The sequence below is a fragment of the Ahaetulla prasina genome, chromosome 3 (genome assembly GCF_028640845.1).
Source record: "Ahaetulla prasina isolate Xishuangbanna chromosome 3, ASM2864084v1, whole genome shotgun sequence".
Classification (NCBI taxonomy): Eukaryota; Metazoa; Chordata; class Lepidosauria; order Squamata; family Colubridae; genus Ahaetulla; species Ahaetulla prasina.
In genome coordinates this window covers 114,620,506-114,640,913 of record NC_080541.1, presented here as the reverse complement: position 1 = coordinate 114,640,913, position 20,408 = coordinate 114,620,506, and the positions used below count along the sequence as shown (strand labels likewise).

General features: G+C 44.6%; 1 protein-coding gene across 1 annotated transcript in view; it reads left to right on the top strand.

Annotated features, from left to right (window-relative positions):
- Positions 1-16,539, top strand: part of FAM78B (family with sequence similarity 78 member B) — a 58,947-nt gene extending 42,408 nt beyond the window's left edge. The window contains exon 3 of the mRNA XM_058177675.1: positions 16,150-16,539. Within this exon, the coding sequence (XP_058033658.1) occupies positions 16,150-16,270 (121 nt within the window). The 3' untranslated portion in view covers positions 16,271-16,539. The remainder of the gene's footprint in view (positions 1-16,149) is intronic.
- Positions 16,540-20,408: the final 3,869 nt, after the last annotated feature.

The following is a 20,408-nucleotide window of genomic DNA, read 5'->3' as shown; positions in this document are numbered from 1 at the left end:
AATAACAATTTTCTGACAGCTACAATGGATTTCAATGTGTCCCAATGAATCAATACACAGTCTAGAAGGGTACACGGCTCTATTCTTACTCGTTCCAAACAGGCTACAAATGTTGGGCACCAAAAATGTAAGGTCCAATATTAATATGTTTAAGCTCGTTAATGCCAAACGAGAAACTTAAACAGAGGCTTGAGTAAAATAGCATTTAATCTTGATCAAGCTTAAATGGTTAGGTGTTCCAAACACATACAAGATACATGCAAGGAAGAACTACAAACCTGAGACAAAGCAATGTCCTCTCTTATACCAAAAAAGGTCTTTGTAGTATTCTAATTACTCTAGTCATATAATCTAACTACATTGTAAAAGTCAGTAATGTAATCTAACTCTAGATTTACATCTTCCTGCAGTGTTTATTTTCCGTTAGCTTTTCCTCCTTTTGTCTTCCTAATTAACCACTTGATCCCCTGGAGTGGAGGGAACTCAAAAGATCAAAGATGAGATTTTTAGGCAGGATGGGGAGAGATAAGGCTCTGTTCAAATGGTGGGACGTATAGTTTGACAAATGCCAGATACTTTCACAAGAGACCTCAATAACAGTCCAGGAAGTTAGTCCATGTGGCATGTTTGTGTTAGAACTACAAAAGGCATAATATATATGTCAGTGTCACAGGAAACAAATATTTGCATCATGCAGGTATACAAAGACATCATATACATATATATTCTAGTATTTCAGTATATCTATTCGCTTACATTTCCTTTATTCAGGCCTGAAGGGAAATTCATTACACATTCATATCATGGTTATAACAGCACAAACTCCCAAGAAATTCCCCAGCTAGCCTTTTGGCATAAGATCCACTGCTGCTGAAGAAAGTCCAATGTTTGTTGCCAAGGAGCAAGATTCCTTCTCCCCTTGGTGGACACAGTTCTGTAGTGATAAGGCTGATATCAGTTCCTTCTCCTGTTTTAATTTACCCTTCACTGGAAGGCTGCAAAACCAATGCTTCTGTTAAAAGCAGCTTATTTGTGTATGCATGGTAAGAATGGAGTCATTTCGAAATTAGAGGATATTTTCGATCAGATAGAAATGCCATATTAATAATAATAATAATAATGTTTTAATTTATATACCGCCCTTCTCCCGAAGGACTCAGGGCGGTGAACAGGCAAATAAAATACAAACAGAAACATATACCATAATTAAAACAACCCTTAAAAAACTGATTCAAATTTGCCAAAAAATTTAAAATAACATTACACCCCATAAAATTACAGAAATTTAAAACCCATCAAAGTTCAATTAAAATTTAAATTTAAAATTTAAAATCAGGCCAGTCCAGCCATACGAAATAAATAGGTTATTATGCCACCATTTCTGCCCCTTCCCAAGCTTATCAAATTAAAAAGTGATATTTTTCTTGCTCCATGTTTTACGTGTATTTTTTAAATTGGGAAAATGCAAACCTGAGCAATTCAGGCACCACTTCTAGCTAGTGCCACAGTCTTTTAATTATCTAAATTAATTTCAATTTTACCTTCTTAATTCTTGTGTTCATCTATTTATATTTTTATACTTTTTATATATAGCCACCTATCTCCATAACCCCCATCTCAGACACACCAACAACAGCCAAGCCTCCTACAACTGACCCCATCCCATTGGGTTCACATCCTCTAGTGATCACAGAAAAGGCAGTACAGGACCTATTTCACAGAGAAAAGCCAGGAAAAGCTCCAGGCCCAGACAAGATAACTTCTTCTTGCTTAAAAGTCTGTACTGACCAATTGGCCCCCATCTTCACCCATATTTTCAATAAATCACTAGAGATGTGCTATGTTCCTTCTTGCTTCAAACACTCTACCATCATCCCAGTGCCGAAGAAGCCCACTATCAAGGAACTGAATGACTACAGACCAGTTGCTTTAACATCTGTAGTCATGAAAGCCTTTGAAAGGCTAGTGCTTTCCTACTTGAAAACCATCACGGATCCACTGTTAGACCCCTTGGAATTTGCATACCGAGCAAATAGATCAACAGATGATGCTGTTAATATGGCTCTGCACTACATCTTACATCTTGAATCTCCAAAGACCTATGTAAGGGTCCTCTTTGTAGTCTTTAGTTTAGCATTCAATACCATCATTCCAGACACTCTTCTAACTAAGCTAAACCAGCTACAACTACCTGAACAGACTTGTAAGTGGATCACAAGCTTCCTAACAAACAGGAAGCAGCAGGTAAAGCTAAGCGGGTGTCAGGCCTGGAAACCATATTAAACTTTAGGTTTCCAGACGCTGCCACATTTTTATCTTGAGGGGAGGAGGGGGGGTTGAGGGGTATGGTAACATTCTTCCAGCGGTCAAGGTCGGATGGTGTTCACGTCTGCAGGAAGAGTGGCAAGAAGTTACTCGAATGAACTGGAAGAACGTGGGACCGTGTGATCGTCAGAGGGGTCAGGGGGGTGGGACTATTGGGGTTTGTATAACTGGGGAAACGAATTCGGAACTTCAGTTTTGGGAATTGCACTCATCGTGTGCCAGTCTCCTCATGCTAGTAAAGGACTTTGAGAAAAAGAAAAGATGCCTCCGAGTCTCTTTTACGCAGAAGAGGTATTTCTGGAACCTTGACATTATTCCCAAAACCGTAAAAACTTTCTTTTGCTAACGGTACCCTCTCCTCCTCTCAGAGGGGGCCCGTTAGAGGGGTGCTGGGCCCCAGTCTCCGCAACCTCCACAGCGGTGCAAAGACCCAGTGAAGATGGAAGAGCAGCAAATTGAAAGCGTAGAAGGAGCCACGAAGCAGGATTCTAACGATTTAATAGAAGTCACCTATTTCCCATCTGACGACAGGACCCGAAGCCCCGAAAAAGAACAGCCTGCTTGTCCGCTTGGAGCACGCCCCAAGGACTCTGATTCATGGGTGAGCTGCCAGTCGGGAGAAAACATTTCCCCGGGGGGGAATGGAGAGCCCCCTCCCTCTTCTCAACCTCACTGGAGGGCAATAAAACCTGGAGAATCGGTAGAGTCCCTAGATTGGGACCTGAAAAACCCCCTGAAATCCCAGTCTCTATTAGACCTCCCTGAAACTTTTGAGCGGCTGGAGGTGATACCTCGAGAGCCTTTAGCTCAGCCTAGATTCACTTTCCCTCCCACCAGAGAGAGAGAGACTACTGAAGCTCGAAGCCGTTCCGATGAACGCAAGAGAACCCCCCCTCCCTCTTTCAAACGGCAGGGACTTCAAGTAACACCAAAAGCCTGGGGGGGATCGCAACTCCCCCCTCCAATTGATCTTTCCCGCCAGCAGAGGCCTACGCTGCCTCCAGCAGCGTCTATCCCGCCTGGGTGGGCGTTCTATCCGGGACAAGGGTGGATTCAGTATCAATGGCAACCAGCTAGTTCAGCCCCTCCCTTTCCAGTGGGCCTCACGCCGACGGTTGTTTCATCTGCTGCAGCGGTTCAAAGACTTTCTTCTCAGCAGCCAAGAAGAATGCCACCCCCCTCTGCAGCCCAACAGCCAGCTGCAACAGCAGCAGCCCCACCCCCGCAAATCCCTCTGCAACCGCAAGCAGGCCAACTAAACCCCCCCCAACCCCTCCCCCTTTCAAACCAACCTTTGATGGGAATCCACACCACCTGGCTTACTTTCTCAGCAGAATTGAGGCTTACGCTGAACAATATAGACATCTATACCCATCAGACAGAAGCCTAATCAACACCATCTCAGATGGAATGAATGTGGGGCTAGCTTCAGAGTGGATAGCACAGCTATACAATGCACAAGCACCAGAACTGAATAATGTTCACGAATTTATGACACTGCTTCGCAACCGTTTTCAAGATGATGACCTAATTGCAGAATGTGAAACCACCTTAAAAACAATGAAACAGGGCAACAAGCCGCTCAAACAATTTGTATGGGATTTCAGAAGAGTTGCTGGCAATCTTAGACATTGGCCAGAAGCCATTCTTCTTCATTACTTCAAAGACGCAATTGATCAAAACATCAGGAAGGCCTGCTCCACCAGAGGAATCCCAGAACAACTGAATGCCTGGTACAACGTGTCCATTGCTCTGGACAGAGAATTCAACCCCCTCCAAAGCCAATCACCAACTACAGCTCCACAAAGACCACCTACAATATCCTCCCCCTCCAGACCAACCACACCCTCCACCTTTCAACCTTCAACAATGATCAAATGCTACCGTTGTGGGAAACTAGGTCATCGGGCGTCAGTTTGCCTAGCCCCAACACCCCTCCCACAGTATCGACCACCAACTGCTACCTGCGCCACCATGAAGTCCAGACCAGGGAAACCCCCTGGACTCCTACAACCCGTAGCCGAACCCACCCGACCATGGGAAGAGATTGCCATGGATTTTATTGTTGAACTCCCACCTATTGGAGGTAATACAGTGATATGGACCGTAGTGGACTTATTCTCTAAACAAGCCCATTTCACTGCGTGCAGCGGATTGCCATCGGCTAGAAAATTAGCAAAGCTCTTCCTCAAACACATCTACAGATTGCATGGAGTTCCAAAAAGGATAATATCCGACAGGGGTGTTCAATTCACAGCCAAATTCTGGAGAGAATTCCTACGGTCCATTGGGTCGTCTCAAGGACTTAGTTCTGGTTTCCATCCGGAAACTAACAGAGCAGCTGAAAAACTTAATTCCATGGTGGAACAATACATACGTTGTTATGTAAATTACCAACAAGAAAACTGGTCCGACTTGTTACCATTTGCGGAGGTTGCATATAATAATGCGGTACACACCAGCACGGGGTTAACCCCTTTTCAAGTGACCAGCGGCATGGACTTCGTTCCAATGCCTGAACTCCCCGTTCAACCCCCCACTTCAGTCTCCCTAACAGACTGGATGAATTCATTAAAAAAAGGTTGGGAAAATACAAAAAAAGCTTTGGCTGTAACAGCTCGAAATTACAAAGCCCAAGCTGACAAACACCGTTCCCTTCAACCCCCTTTTCGCATTGGAGATAAAGTCTTTTTGTCTACTAAATATCTAAGATTACGAATACCCAGCAGGAAATTCGGTCCAAAATTTTTGGGTCCTTTCCCCATTGTAAAAATTATTAATCCCGTAACCGTCCAACTCCAACTCCCTCGCATGTTGGGACGAATCCACCCGGTATTCCATACCAGCTTACTCAAACCTGCTAGCCAATCCCGCCTAAGGCCTCTCCCTACCGCTCCCCCACCCCCCTTGATAATCCAAGGTGAAACCCACTATGAAATCAAGAAGATTCTTGACTCTAGACTCTACCGAGGTCAATTACAATACTTAGTCCACTGGAAGGGATACCCATTATCTGAATCTACTTGGGTCAAAAGTTGGAAAGTGAATGCGGACAATTTAGTTAAACAATTTCACGACACTTTCCCTGACAAACCTAAGAAACCTCTTGGAGGGGGGAGGGGGGGGTAGAAGGGAATTATGCACCGTTGGCACTTTTTTTTTATCGACTCTTTGTTTTTCTTTCCTAGGATATAGTTTCTTTTCCAAGAGGGGACGCCTGTCAGGCCTGGAAACCATATTAAACTTTAGGTTTCCAGACGCTGCCACATTTTATCTTGAGGGAGGGGGGGTGGAGGGGTATGGTAACATTCTTCCAGCGGTCAAGGTCGGATGGTGTTCACGTCTGCAGGAAGAGTGGCAAGAAGTTACTCGAATGAACTGGAAGAACGTGGGACCGTGTGATCATCAGAGGGGTCAGGGGGGTGGGACTATTGGGGTTTGTATAACTGGGGAAACGAATCCGGAACTTCAGTTTTGGGAATTGCACTCATCGTGTGCCAGTCTCCTCATGCTAGTAAAGGACTTTGAGAAAAAGAAAAGATGCCTCCGAGTCTCTTTTACGCAGAAGAGGTATTTCTGGAACCTTGACAGCGGGATCACTTCAGATACCTGTACAATTAGCACAGGGGCCCCCAAGGCTGTGTGCTCCCCCCACTTCTCTTCTTTCTGTATACCAATGATTGCATCTCCAATGATCCATCTGTTAAACTACTGAAGTTCGCAGATGACACAACAGTGATTGGTCTCATTCGAGACAATGACGAATCCGCATATAGACATGAGGTCGAACGACTAGCCTTGTGGTGCGACCATAACAATCTGGAACTGAACACACTCAAAACTGTAGAAATGGTGGTAGACTTTAGGAGAAACCCTTCCATACTTCCACCTCTCACAATACTAGACAACACAGTATCAATAGTAGAAACCTTCAAATTTCTAGGTTCTATCATATCGCAAGATCTAAAATGGACAGCTAACATCAAAAACATCATCAAAAAAGGACAACAAAGACTGTTCTTTCTGCGCCAACTCAGAAAGCTCAAACTGCCCAAGGAGCTACTGATCCAGTTCTACAGAGGAATTATTGAGTCTGTCATTTGCACCTCTATAACTGTCTGGTTCGGTTCTGCAACCCAACAAGAAAGACACAGACTTCAGAGGATAATTAGAACTGCAGAAAAAATAATTGCTACCAACCTGCCTTCCATTGAGGACCTGTATACTGGACAAATCAAGAAGAGGGCCATGAAAATATTTACAGATCCCTCACATCCTGGACATAAACTATTTCAACTCCTACCATCAAAACGATGCTATAGAGCATTGCACACCAGAACAACTAGACACAAGAACAGTTTTTTCCCGAAGGCCATCACTCTGCTAAACAAATAATTCCCTCAACACTGTCAAACTATTTACTAAATCTACACTACTATTAATCTTCTCATCGTTTTCATCACCAATCTCTTTCCACTTATGACTGTATGACTGTAACTTTTTGTTGCTATCATTAAGGGTTAAATTGCAACCTATGACCATCATTTGTGTTGTAAATGTTGTACCTTTGATGAAGGTTTTTTTTTTCTTTTATGTACACTGAGAGCATATACACCAAAACAAATTCCTTGTGTGTCCAATCACACTTGGCCAATAAATTCTATTCTATTCTATTCTATTCTATTCTATTCTATTCTATTCTATTCTATTCTATTCTATTCTATCAACAATAATAGCATTTCACCATAATGGCAGTTATACTGTCTGATACTACTGGTACATATCAGAAACTATTTGTAGTATCAAATAGAAAGATATTGCCATTCCTTCATAAAAAGGCTGCAGCAAAACCATTGCAGACAACTATAATCTGGTTCTGGAAGACTTCTGTACATATCCACCAGTCTCTTCAATGAACATAAGCCACAAAGCACTGCAATTAGGGGAAGGGCAAGGATTTAGAGAATGCAACACATAGGGTATAGCCAGTGGTGGGATTCAGCCAGTTCGCACCACTTCGGGAGAACCGGTTGTTAACTTTCTGAACAGTTTGGCAAACTGGTTGTTGGAAGAAATCATTAGGGCAGAGAACCGGTTGTTAAATTACCTGAATCCCACCACTGGGTATAGCAGTGCAAGCCTTTCTCTGAGGTCAGTGTGGGCGGCTGCTGGTTTCTGGGGGTTGTTGCTGGCAGGGAGGAATATAACCATACAGGTACCCACTGAGCTGGCATTTGTTGAGGCCTCCATTCAGAATGTCTTGGATGTGCTGGACAATCAAATTGATGGCCACTAGGTAGAGAAAAAAAGATGATTTGAAGGCTGAAATTGATAAAGTTAGAAGCAAAGTCTTTAAACTCAGTAATCTGAACTGCTGCAAAGACTGCTTCATGTATCTTAGTTGAGCTTTATTATTAGGATTTTGAGTATCTGCAATAAAAGCCATTTTTTTCAAGTCTTGTCTCTGACACCTCCATTGTTAGTCATGAGTGCTAATTGTGGTTCTAGATAGAAACATTGCTGGGCACTGGGTGAAGCCCTGATTGGGTGGTGGGAGGAAAACTGGTTGGGCACAAACCTAATAGATTTAATACTATCATCCTTCTACATTATAGATTAAGGGTAGGGATGAATTTTCCCAAGGGGCCACATCAGGAACTGGAACTGCTGTGAATTGCACTCCACCCACTCGCCAGCAAAGCTACACTTCGACTGAGCAGTGGTGGGTGGCTGAGCCTGTGTCCTCTCATACAATGACTACTGCCACCACCACAACCCCAGGTTGCTCCAGGCATAGAAAAACACTTTCTCTCCTCATCCTCCCACAGCACCCAGCTGATTAAAGGAGCACACAGTGACTGCTCAGAGCTTAACCTAACTCAGTTTCTTTCCCTGTCCCTGCAGCATGCTTATTTACATTTGGTTTCTAATTTCTGATTGACTTCATGCAGGCTGGACAGAGAGAGCCAAAGGGCTGGATGTGGCCTGGGGACCATAAAATGCTCAGGTCTGTTATAGATCTAGTGGTTCTTAATTTGTGAGGGACCTACCAGTGGTGGGATACAGTAGTCTTGATGAGCACAAGGTACTTTTTAGAGGTTTAAATCATTAAAACATACCCTAAATATTAGATATGAAAAAATAATAATGAACTTAGAAATTTTATTTTTGGAAAAAGTACTTTTTTTTAAATTTGAATTTATATCCCGCCCTTCTCTGAAGACTCAGGGTGGCTTACACTGTGTTAAGCAATAGTGGGACCCAGATTTTGTGACAGGGTTGTTGGAACAAGCATGCAAGGGAGGATGTGGGAGGTGTGGTGAGGGTCAGAGGTGAGTCTAGGACAGCGATTCTCAACCTGTGGGTCGTGACCCTGTTGGGGGTCGAATGACGATTTGCCAGGGGTCGCCTAAGACCATCGGAAATATGGGAAGTATACTTGCGAGGCGAAGAATTGCGCTCCAATGGTTGACTCCACAAGCCAGCTGCAGGCTCTTCAAATCGCTAGCCGAATTCGGCTTCAGGCACGATGAATTAAAAAAAAGAGAAATCTTTGCTCTGATGTCTCCCTCTCAAGCCAGCTGCAATCACTCCCAATCGCTAGCCTAATCTGGCTTCAGGCGCGATAAACTTAATAGGGTTGGAGTCGCAAGCAGTTCAGATCACTCGTCGTGTCCCCCTCCCCCTCCGACGACCGGGTCTAGGAAGTCCATATCAAGCGTGGCCACGAAGCCTCTGCAGCTTTGCCAAATTCCTTTCAGATTTCTCAGGGCAGGCAGGAATCCAAGTTGTGACTTCAGCAAACTAAATGAGACTTTGCTTGACTCAAAGTTGCTTGACTCAAGCTGGTCCTTTATATAGGCTGTGGGGTGTGGCTCCATGACTCAGCACTTATCCAGGCCTGCCCCACCCTTCCTTCTGCTGACGTCGCCTCTCAGATCTCCGGAAGCGGGGATCCTCCCACTGTGAATTCTCTTCCGCTGGATCTGCTGTTGGTAATTCCAGCACATGGCTGGCTCCCTGCTCACACGCTGTAGGAGTGAGGTTTGTTTGTTCATTCCTGACATCCTGTCCGGGCATGGGGCCAGGGCTGGGGGCTGGAGGCATGACAGGCCGTTCATCTTCATTATCAGATTCTGAATCTGATAGCAGGCCCGGGAGGAGATGGGAGGGGCCCAGCTGAGGAGAGGAGGGAGGACGAGGCACAGCACTATCCCTCACTGCAGGGCCCTTCCCCTGGGGCTGACAATCGGGATGCGGTCGGGCCGGGTTCTGCTCGTGGAAGGCCCGCACCAGGTCCGGGGCTTGGACGTCGGAGGCGTTGACCCAGGTGAACACGGTCCCGTACCCCTTCCACGCGATCAGGTATTGGAAGCGCCCCTTCAGCCAACGGGAGTCGCGGATGCTGTGCACCTCGTACTCCTCCGCCCCATCCTCGTCAATGGCAATGGGTGGCGCCGGGCGCTGGAGGGGACATGGCGGGGCCTCCGGGACCAGCAGGGACTGATGGAAGATGGGATGGATCTGCATGGATCGCGGCAGAGTCAGCCAGTAGGCCACCGGATTGATGACCGCCTCAATGGGGAATGGACCGATGAACCGGTGGTCCAGCTTCTTCGCTGGCCGGTCGGACGGGAGATGCTTCGTGGAGAGCCACACGCGGTCTCCGACCGCCAGTGGGGGCGTCACCCGTCGGGAGCGGTCGGCGACCCGCTTGTAGTTCTCCTTCGCCCGATTCAGCTGCCGACGCACCATCTGCTGGACTGCGTACAACTCGGAGAGGAAGGTCTGCGTCTCAGGAACAGGGGAGTCCGGGGCAGCCAGAGGGAAGAGCCGCGGATGGTACCCCACGTTGGCCAGGAACAGGGTTGTCTGGATGGAGGTGTGCTGGGAGTTGTTGAAGGCGAACTCCACCAGGGACAGGTATTCGGCCCAGTTGTCCTGCTGCTGGTTCACGTAGCACCGGAAGTACTGCTCCAGGATGCCAATGACCTCCGTCCCACCGTCGGTCTCCGGATGGTGCGCTGACAACAGGCACACCTGCACCTCCAAAGCGGCCATCAGGCTCTTCCAAAAACGAGCTGTGAACTGCACCCCACAGTCCGACACCACCCTCTCCGGCAGACCGTGGAGGCGGAAGACATGCTGCAGGAAGAGACGGGCAGCCCGCGGCACGGGATGAAGTGCACCATTTTGGTGAGCATGTCCACCACCACCAGCACCGTGGTGAACCCCAAGGACGGCAGCAGGTCTGTCAGGAAGTCCATGGAAATCACCCCCCAGGGTCTGTAAGGAGTTGGCAAGGGCTGGAGGAGACCGGGAGGGGTCCCCATGGCGGCCTTGGCTTGCTGGCATGACATGCAGGACGTCATATAGGCATGGACATCATGCCGCATGTGGGGTCACCAGAAGGTCCGCGTCACCAGGTTGAGGGTCTTGAAGAACCCGAAATGGCCCATGGCAGGGTTGTTGTGGCACTGGGCCAGGACGAGGGCCCGGAGCGGTCCCGTGGGCACATACAACCACCCCCGGAACTTGAGCACATCCTCCTCCAAAGTCCACGGAGATGTGGGGCCCGCCTCCTCTCACCACTGCTGAGACCAGGCGTCTTGGCGCTGCACCTCTTGCACCCGGGCCTGTAAGTCCACCAGTTCCCGGGTGGTGGCCAAGGCTTACGCCGGCAGCACTGTCCATGGAGGAAGAGGGTCCTGGGCACTCAGGTACTCCGGCTTACGGGACAGGGTGTCCGCCCTCCGGTTGTGGCCGCTGGGGATGTAGGTCACGCGGAAGTTGAACCGGGAGAAAAACAGAGGGGACTTGGAAGGGCCAATGAACCCTCGGGCCAAGTTTTTGTTCAGGAAGTCCCTGAGGGCGACCAACTCTGGCTCGGACATGGCGTACAGGCGTCCCGTTGGCAGCGGAGTGCCGGGCTGCAGGTCCACGGGGCAGTCGTAGAGCCAATGCGGGGCAAGTCCTCAAGGCAATCGCAAGCAGTTCAGATCGCTTGTCATGTCCCCCTCCCCCTCCGACGACCGGGTCTAGGAAGTCTGTATCAAGCGTGGCCATGAAGCCTCTGCAGCTTTGCCAAATTCCTTTCAGATTTCTCAGGGCAGGCAGGAATCCAAGTTGTGACTTCAGCAAACTAAATGAGACTTTGCTTGACTCAAAGTTGCTTGACTCAAGCTGGTCCTTTATATAGGCTGTGGGGTGTGGCTCCATGACTCAGCACTTATCCAGGCCTGCCCCACCCTTCCTTCTGCTGACATCGCCTCTCAGATCTCCGGAAGTGGGGATCCTCCCACTGTGAATTCTCTTCCGCTGGATCTGCTGTTGGTAATTCCAGCACATGGCTGGCTCCCTGCTCACACGCTGTAGGAGTGAGGTTTGTTTGTTCATTCCTGACATCCTGTCCAGGCATGGGGCCAGGGCTGGGGGCTGGAGGCATGACAGGCCGTTCATCTTCATTATCAGACTCCGAATCTGATAGCAGGCCCGGGAGGAGACGGGAGGGGCCTGGCTGAGGAGAGGAGGGAGGACGAGGCACAACATCGCTAGCCAATATGGCTTCAGGCGCGATAAATTAAAAAAGTTTGCCGCTTTTTTCCCCTTTGGTTGGGGTCGCCACATCGTGGGGAATTGTATTAAAGAGGTCGCAGCACTATAAAGGTTGAGAACCACTGGTCTAGGACAACTCACTATGCCCAACTCACCGTGGCCAACTCCCCATAGCCAACTTGCTGCAGGACAATTTATCACAGCCAAATCACTGCAGGACTACTTGCCACTGGATAATTCAACATTGTATTAATTGTTTCATTCAGGTATTTTTATTATTGGTGACCAAATTCTCATCATAGTTATTGTCACTTGTATTTCTGGATTGACTTTATTTTATTATTATTGGCCATGGTTTCATTGAAATTAATTTTTTTTTATTTGCTGCATTGTCCTGCTGTGAGTTGTCCCATTTTGCAGGGAGGTTGTGCAAGAGATATGTGGCAAGAGTTAGAGAACATGCACAAGAATGGATGGGAGTTATGGTGACGGTCTGGAGATGTAATGGCAGATAGGAATAATCTTGAGGGATGAGGGGAAGAGATGCTGCCTAGGAAACAAACAGATTTTGGAGGGAGAACCCCCAATGGCTTAACAATCAGAGGAAGAAACTTAAGAAAGAACAGGCAGTTAGAAGTGGCAATGGGACACTTGTACCTTCAGATTTGCAAGATTCTGTTAAGGTAGACTTACAATAAAGTGACTTAATTCATTTAGTTGTATTTCTATCTGCTCTACTGGAGCAGATAGAAATACAGGACAGGATGGTGTGTGGGGTGTATGAGTAGCTCATCAGAGCATGAGCATAGTCACCCTGGGGGAGACTGTACAGTGGAGGAAATTTACTTCAGCAGCTTGCAACCTTCTCTGCTGGTTTCCCCATTGACTTTCTGGGAAAGCTGGCTGGAAAGATTGCAAATTGTGATCATGCAACTATAAGGTACTACAACCAGTTGTAAGTGCAAGTGGATTGCCAAGCATCCAGACTGATCATATGACCACAGAAGTGCTGAGACAGCCTGAACTCCAAGGACCAATTGTAGATGACCAAATTATGGAGATTGAAGCCAAATACCCCGATTCACTGGCCATTACCTAAAGGGAGATCTAAACAAGGCAAACTTAAGGAAAGAGCTACCAAAATACTTTCAGCATGTCCATTGTCCCACTAGAGGCAAGAGTACTTTAAACCATTACTACACAACACTAAAAGATGCTTATCAGTCTTTACTACAAGCAGCTGTAGGACACTCTAATCATTGCATGATTCACCTTGTACCCACTTACAGGCAAAGACTTAAAACCACAAAACCAACAATTAAATCAGTGAAGACTTGGACTGAGGAAGCAAAATTAAAGGTACAAGCTTGCTTTGACTGCACTGATTGGAATATTTTTGAAGATACCTCTGCAGACCTGGATGAACTCACAGATACTGTGACATCATATGTCAGCTTCTGTGAAGACCTATGTCTACCGACAAAGAACGTGTGAATATACAGTAACAACAAACCTTGGTTCACAGGTAAACTTAAGCAGCTATGTCGTTCCAAAGAGGAAGCCTACAGAAAAGGTGATAAAATGCTGTACAATCAGGCTAGAAATGTATTAACAAGGGAGATCAGAGCAGCAAAAAGAAGCTACTCTGAAAAGCTAAAGAATCAGTTCTCAACCAGTGAACCAGCAAACATGTGGAAAACTCTTAAAAATATCACCGGCAATGGAAAATCTCCTTCCCAGGCTGAAGGAAATCAACAACTGGCAGATGAACTGAACGTGTTTTACTGCAGGTTTGAAAGGAAACTACAGCCACCTATCTCCATAATCCCCATCTCAGACACACCAACAACAGCTAAGCCTCCTACAACTGACCCCATCCCATTGGGTTCACAACCCCTAGTGTTCACAGAAAAGGAAGTGCAAGACCTATTTCACAGACAAAAGCCAGGAAAAGCTCCAGACCCAGACAAGATAACTCCTTCTTGCTTAAAAGTCTGTGCTGCCCAATTGACCCCGATGTTCACCCATATCTTCAGTAAATCACTAGAGATGTGCTATGTTCCTTCTTGCTTCAAACGCTTTACTATCAGCCCACCATCAAGGAACTGAACGACTACAGACCAGTTGCTCTAACATCTGTAGTCATGAAAACCTTTAAAAGGCTAGTGCTGTCCCACTTGAAAACCATCACAGATCCACTGTTAGACCCCTTGCAATTTGCATACTGAGCAAATAAATCAACAGATGATGCTGTTAATATGGCTTTGCACATCCTACAACATTTTGAATCTCCAAAGACCTATGCAAGGGTCCTGTCAGCCTCCACTCATCAATCTTCACAGCTAATTGTGTATTTTATATTTTAGTAGATTGTTTAGTTTGTTACCTTGTCTAGTGTTAAGTAATTCAATGTTTTATTCTGTATCACTGCCTTCCATGATAAATGGGGTGAGGGCCCTTTAAGAGCATCGGCTGACAATTATTGGAAAGGAGGAGGAAGGGATTCAAACCAGCATGATGGCTAGGGGCACGGAATTATAAACGAACCCTGCATTCCAGGCATTGCAAGCAAAAGGAGCTGATCACAAAAATTTAGAAGCTCTGAAAACACCCAGAAAACTGTCGCCAAAGCAAGCGCGGTAGGCTCAGTACTTCAACCATTTTGATTTCTCCTTACGTTACATTCCGGGTGGGGGAAGAATTTCCTGGCAGATGCTCTTTCTCGATTGCCTCGATACAACAGCACTCAATCGGACGTGGCGCAGCCAATACTCCCGGTACAGCAACTAGCGGCCCCAGCCATTACCCGATCACAAGCTAAACTGGATCCATCGCTGCCTGATGATCTTACAAAGTTACTGAAGGAAGCTTTAAACACAGACAATTGGTTCTTAGCCCATTCGCATGAATGTACTCTCCGTGATGGACTGGCCTGGGTGGGGGCGAAGCTGTATGTCCCTGCATCGCTAAGGGAAACCATATTACAACGTTGCCATGATGCTAAAACAGCTGGACATTTTGGGTTTGTGAAAACCCTACACTTACTGAAAAGGCAATTCTGGTGGCCAGGACTTTAAAAGGACATTGAGTCTTACATAGCAAGTTGTACTGTATGTGCAGCTGCTAAACGACTGCCAGGGAAACCACCAGGATTGTTGCAAACTGTGGCTCGCCCAGGGGCTCCGTGGAAAGAAATATCTATGGACTTCATTGTGGAATTGCCTGAGAGTGGGGGCAATACAGTGATCTGGGTTGTGACGGACTTGTTTTCCAAACAAGTACATTTTATCCCATGTTCAAAAATACCCTTGGCAAAATCTTTAGCAAAGCTGTTTGTACAACACATCTACAGGCTACATGGAGTTCCATAATGTATTATCTCGGACCGAGGGGTCCAATACACTTCTCAGTTCTGGAAAGAGTTTTTACGACTCTTGGATCCGCCCAGGGGTTAAGCTCCTCCCACCATCCTCAAACTAATGGATCTTGTGAGAGATTGAACTCGGTACTGGAACAATATCTCAGATGTTACATTAATTATCAACAAGACAATTGGGCAGACTTACTACCTTTTGCTGAAGTGGCCTACAATAACTCAGTTCATAGTAGCACAGGCTTCACTCCTTTCAAGGTGGCCTCTGGTCAAGAGTTTGTCCCCATCCCACAACTTCCCGAAGAGAGGCCTTCTATTCCATCACTGGCTGAATGATAGAACAAATACAAAGCACCTGCAAAGTAACTTGCAAAGCTATTGATGACGCACATCGTTCACACACAAAAAACAAGCTGATAAAAAAAGGGCTCCTGAAAAGAAGTACCAAGTAGGGGATAAAGTTTATCTGTCCACCAAATATTTGTAGACAACTCAAAAATCTAAGAAACTTGGACCTAAATATGTGGGACCTTTCCCCATTGTGAAAATTATCAATCCTGTGACTGTACAACTGGATCTGCCAAAAACTTTGAGAAGAATTCACCCTGTTTTCCATGTTAGTTTACTGAAACCGGAACACACATCCCCAATTAGAGCCATGCCTATGTCCCCCCCCGTGCCAATTCTCATAGAAGGGAAGCAACATTTTGAAGTAAAAGAAATCTTAGACTCTAGAAAGCATAGAAATAAAATCCAATATTTTGTGACTTGGAAGCACTTCCCTTTATCCCAAGCTGAATGGGTGAACAAGGAGGATGTTAGCACTTCCGACAAGTTACCACAATTCTATAAAAAATATCCTGATAAACCTTAACTTATCTTTTATTCTTTCCTAGGACTAACGTCCTTGTTGCAGGAGGGTCGAATGTCAGCCTCCACTCATCAATCTCCGCTGCTAATTGTGTATTTTATATTTTAGTAGATTGTTTCGTTTGTTACTTGTCTAATGTTAAGTAATTCAATGTTTTATTCTGTATCACTGCCTTCCATGATAAATGGGGTGAGGGCCCTTTAAGAGCATTGGCTGACAATTAATGGAAAGGAGGAGGAAGGGATTCAAACCAGAATGATGGCTAGAGGCACGGAATTATCAACGAACCCTGCATTCCAGGCATTGCAAGCAGAAGGAGCTCATTGGAAGGAGTTTACCACGTGGCCCATGAGGGAATTGGCATTGGCCCAGAATTGCCTGACCTTTGGGGGGAGGAGGGACTAATGAAGGGAAATGTGCCTGTTAGCCATATTTTGCTTCAGTTTAAGCTTTTCTATGATTGTATTCAGATGTATTTAGTAAAAGTACTTTATTTTTAAATGAAGTCAAGGTGTTTCTTCCCTAAATTTTTTTTTTTTTATTCAAAAAGTTTTACAAAAAAATTTTTTTTTCCCCTTTCCCCCCAACCCCTCTCCCTTCACAAACCCCCTCCCCCCTCCCCCCCTGGCTTCCCGGAACAAACACAAGGTATAGTTAAAAATAAAACAAACATATGCTAAAAAATTTTTTTCCCAAAACTATTATACCAATTCTCCCTCTCTAGCTCTGACTTCCTCCTTACATAACCAAATCCTTCAAAAAATTAACAATAAACAGTAATAAAATATATAAATCAGTAGAACAAATTAATCCTAAAATATTTAAAACCAGCTAAAGCATAAAAATCCAATCCAGTTCAGAGAATATCTCCCTTATAGCTTCTATAACCATATAACCATATAATTTCCTCCCCAAGTCTTTCTTACATAAGATCTTTCAAGAATATTCTATTTAAAATTCAATACAACAGATTATAAAATTTATAAAATTTCAATAGAGAAAATTACAATATTATTTAATTAATTACAATATCTATTCAACTTTAGTCCTTCCTCATCAAAATCCAGTATATCCAAATATCTAGTCTCTTATAATCACAAATTGTCTTTCGGGGACACTAATATTTTTGTCTATTAATATTTTTAAAAAACCTTGTTTCAAAAATAATACTTTTGTCTCTTGCCATTTTTTTTGATGCATTAATCTCTGTCTTTCCTTCGTTGCACCTTTTAAAAAGTCAATCACAATATTTCCTAGTAATTCCTTATGTCCAGAAATCCAAAAATTACTGCCGTATATTCCATCAGTCCAAAAAGAGAACTCTTGGGAAACATTAAGCTTGTGAGTCTTTTCCATTTGAGGGACAATCTCCTGTAGCACAAATTCAGGCAGCTCATCCAAACTATTTAAAGAAAACTTCTTTAGATCACCTTGTTTCTTCACGATCAAATCTTCATATTTATCCACTTTTATTTGTATGTCCTCCATTCCATTTTCCGAATAATTGCACTGGTTAATTTGCTCCAAACTCTCATCCAAAACGTCCCCATTTTTATCAATTCGTATTTTGAATAATTAAATACATACTTTCTGTGTAGTCCTGTATAAAGTCACGAATCCATTCTTCTGAAAGAACCTCCATAACAAAATTCCTGCTGAGAATCCCCTTGTAAAGTACTTAAACAGCGTAATATAATCCAACAGTCCACAATCAAACACAATAAGATAAAATCTCCATTCAGTTTCGATTCAACAGCAAAGCTCCCTTTGATGTATCGCTCTGCTTTCAGTTTCTCTAAAACGAAACTGAAGGGGGGGCGGAAGTCAGAAAATCAAAAATACTTGCAAACCAATAATTGTTCCTCCTCCGCCTGCTTTTCGTATCCACAAAAAGAAATCAATTGCTAGCAGAAGTGGACACCTTCCTCTTTTCCTGCTTTTTCAGGAGCGCAGAGAATACTGGAGGTTGGGAGGGTAAATAAGGATTCGACGTTCAGGACTTTGTATTACAAAACAAAGCCCTAGGGAATCTACCCAATTCCTCCCCCTTGCTCTGTCTCTCTCTTTCAACCAGAGAGAGAAATGAAGCCGGGATCAGTTGTTAAATCCGGCTTTTACCATATTCAATGCGGAGTGCCATAAATTAGCACCCAGCGAGAAAGGTGGCACCACCCAGAAGCCTCTTCCCTAAATATTAATCGGAGGCAGTCTGACAGGTCCTTTTGTAGACTTTATTTCAGCATTCAACACCATCATTCCAGACACTCTTCTAACTAAGCTAAACCAGCTACAGGAACCTGAACAGACTTGTAAGTGGATCACAAGCTTCCTAACAAACAGGGAGCAGCAGGTGAAGCTAAGCAAAATCATATCAGATACCTGTATAATTAGCACAGGGGCCCCTCAAAGCTGTGTGCTCTCCCCACTTATCTCTCTATACCAATGACTGCATCTCTAATGATTCATCTGTTAAACTACTGAAGTTCGCAGATGATCAGTCTCATTCAAGACAATGATGAATTTGCATACAGACGGGAGGTTAAACAACTAGCCTCGTGGTGCGACCGGAACAATCTGGAACTGAACATACCCAAAACCATAGAAATGGTGGTAGATTTTAGGAGAAACCCTTCCATACTTCCACCTCTCACAATGTATCAACAGTAGAAACCTTCAAATTTCTAGGTTCTACCATATTGCAAGATCTAAAATGGACAGCTAACATCAAAAACGTCATCAAAAAAGGACAACAAAGAATGTTCTTTCTGTGCCAACTCAGAAAGGTCAAACTGCCCAAGAAGCTGCTGATCCAGTTCTACAGAGGAATTATTGGGTCTGTCATCTGCACCTTTATTAACTGTCTGGTTTGGTGCTGCAACCCAACAAGACAGACACAGACTTCAGAGGATAATTAGAGCTGCAGGAAAATCAATTGCTACCAACCTGCCTTCCATTGAGGACCTGTACACTGCACGAATCAAAAAGAGGGCTGTAAAAGTATTTACAGATCCCTCACATCCTGGACATAAACGGTTTCAACTCCTACCCTCAAAACGACGCTATAGAGCACTGCATACCAGAACAACTAGACACAAGAACGCCATCACTCTGCTAAACAAATAATTCCGTCAACACTGTCAAACTATTTACTAAATCTGCACTGTTAATTTTCTCATCATTCCCATCACCCATCTCCTTCCACTTATGACTGTAACTTTGTTGTGTGTATCCTTAGAATTTATACTAATATTGCTTGTTTTCTGATTGCTTAATTGTAGCCTATGACTATCATTAAGTGTTGTATTATTGTGTTAAATTTGTACCCTATGACTATCATTAAGTGTTGTAAGTGTTGCACCTTGATGAAGGTATCTGTCAGCCTCCACTCCAGTCTTCATATGCTTTTGAATGATTATATCAGTAGATAGAATGTAAACTGTTTATTTCTGTATTATAAACTGTTAAGGAAATGAGATGTATCATACCTCCGTCCAGGGTGAAGGAAAGGAGCCTATTAAGGGTGTCGGCTGACATAACAGGGGGAGGGATAATTAACTACTGTGTTTTATCAGCGCGCGCTTTTCTAACCGACACTGCATTCCTAAGTTGACTGACATCCAGAGACCTGTGGAAGAAGATTACCACGAGGGGCCGTGAAGGAGTTGGCATTGGACCAGACCAGCCTGACCTCCTGGAGGAGGAGGGACAATTGGGGGGATATGATATGTTAGCTATATTTTGTCTCAGTTCCAGCTTTGCTTGGCTGCAATCCAGACTGTAAAAGTAAAAGTACTTGTTTTCATTCCAAATGAAGTCAAGGTGAATTCTTTCCTTTTTATTGTCGGAGGTAGCTTGACAGTATCTTTTCTTTTATGTACTCTGAGAGCATATGCACCAAGACAAATTCCTGGTGTGTCCATTCACACTTGGCCAATAAAAAATTATATCTATCTATCTATCTACTGTGATAAGATCTGCTCTAAATCCCTGCCTTGTTTACTGATATCTCGGAGAACTGCAGACAGTAAAGAAACATAACATAGTGAATGAAGAGAGAGAAAAAACTAGTATACAGCTACAGTACATTCACAGTACAGCCCAAGCACACAAAGATTAAGCCCTCATACGGAAGTGAACTACTATAATGTAATGGTTATAGTCTTAGATTAGTATTGAACAGATAAGATTCAGGTTCAAAACAACAGCAGACCAGATAAAAATAATTCCGCATATTCTTCTGTTCCCTTACTTTTTAAACTAATCCCTTTTTGGTTTTCAATAACC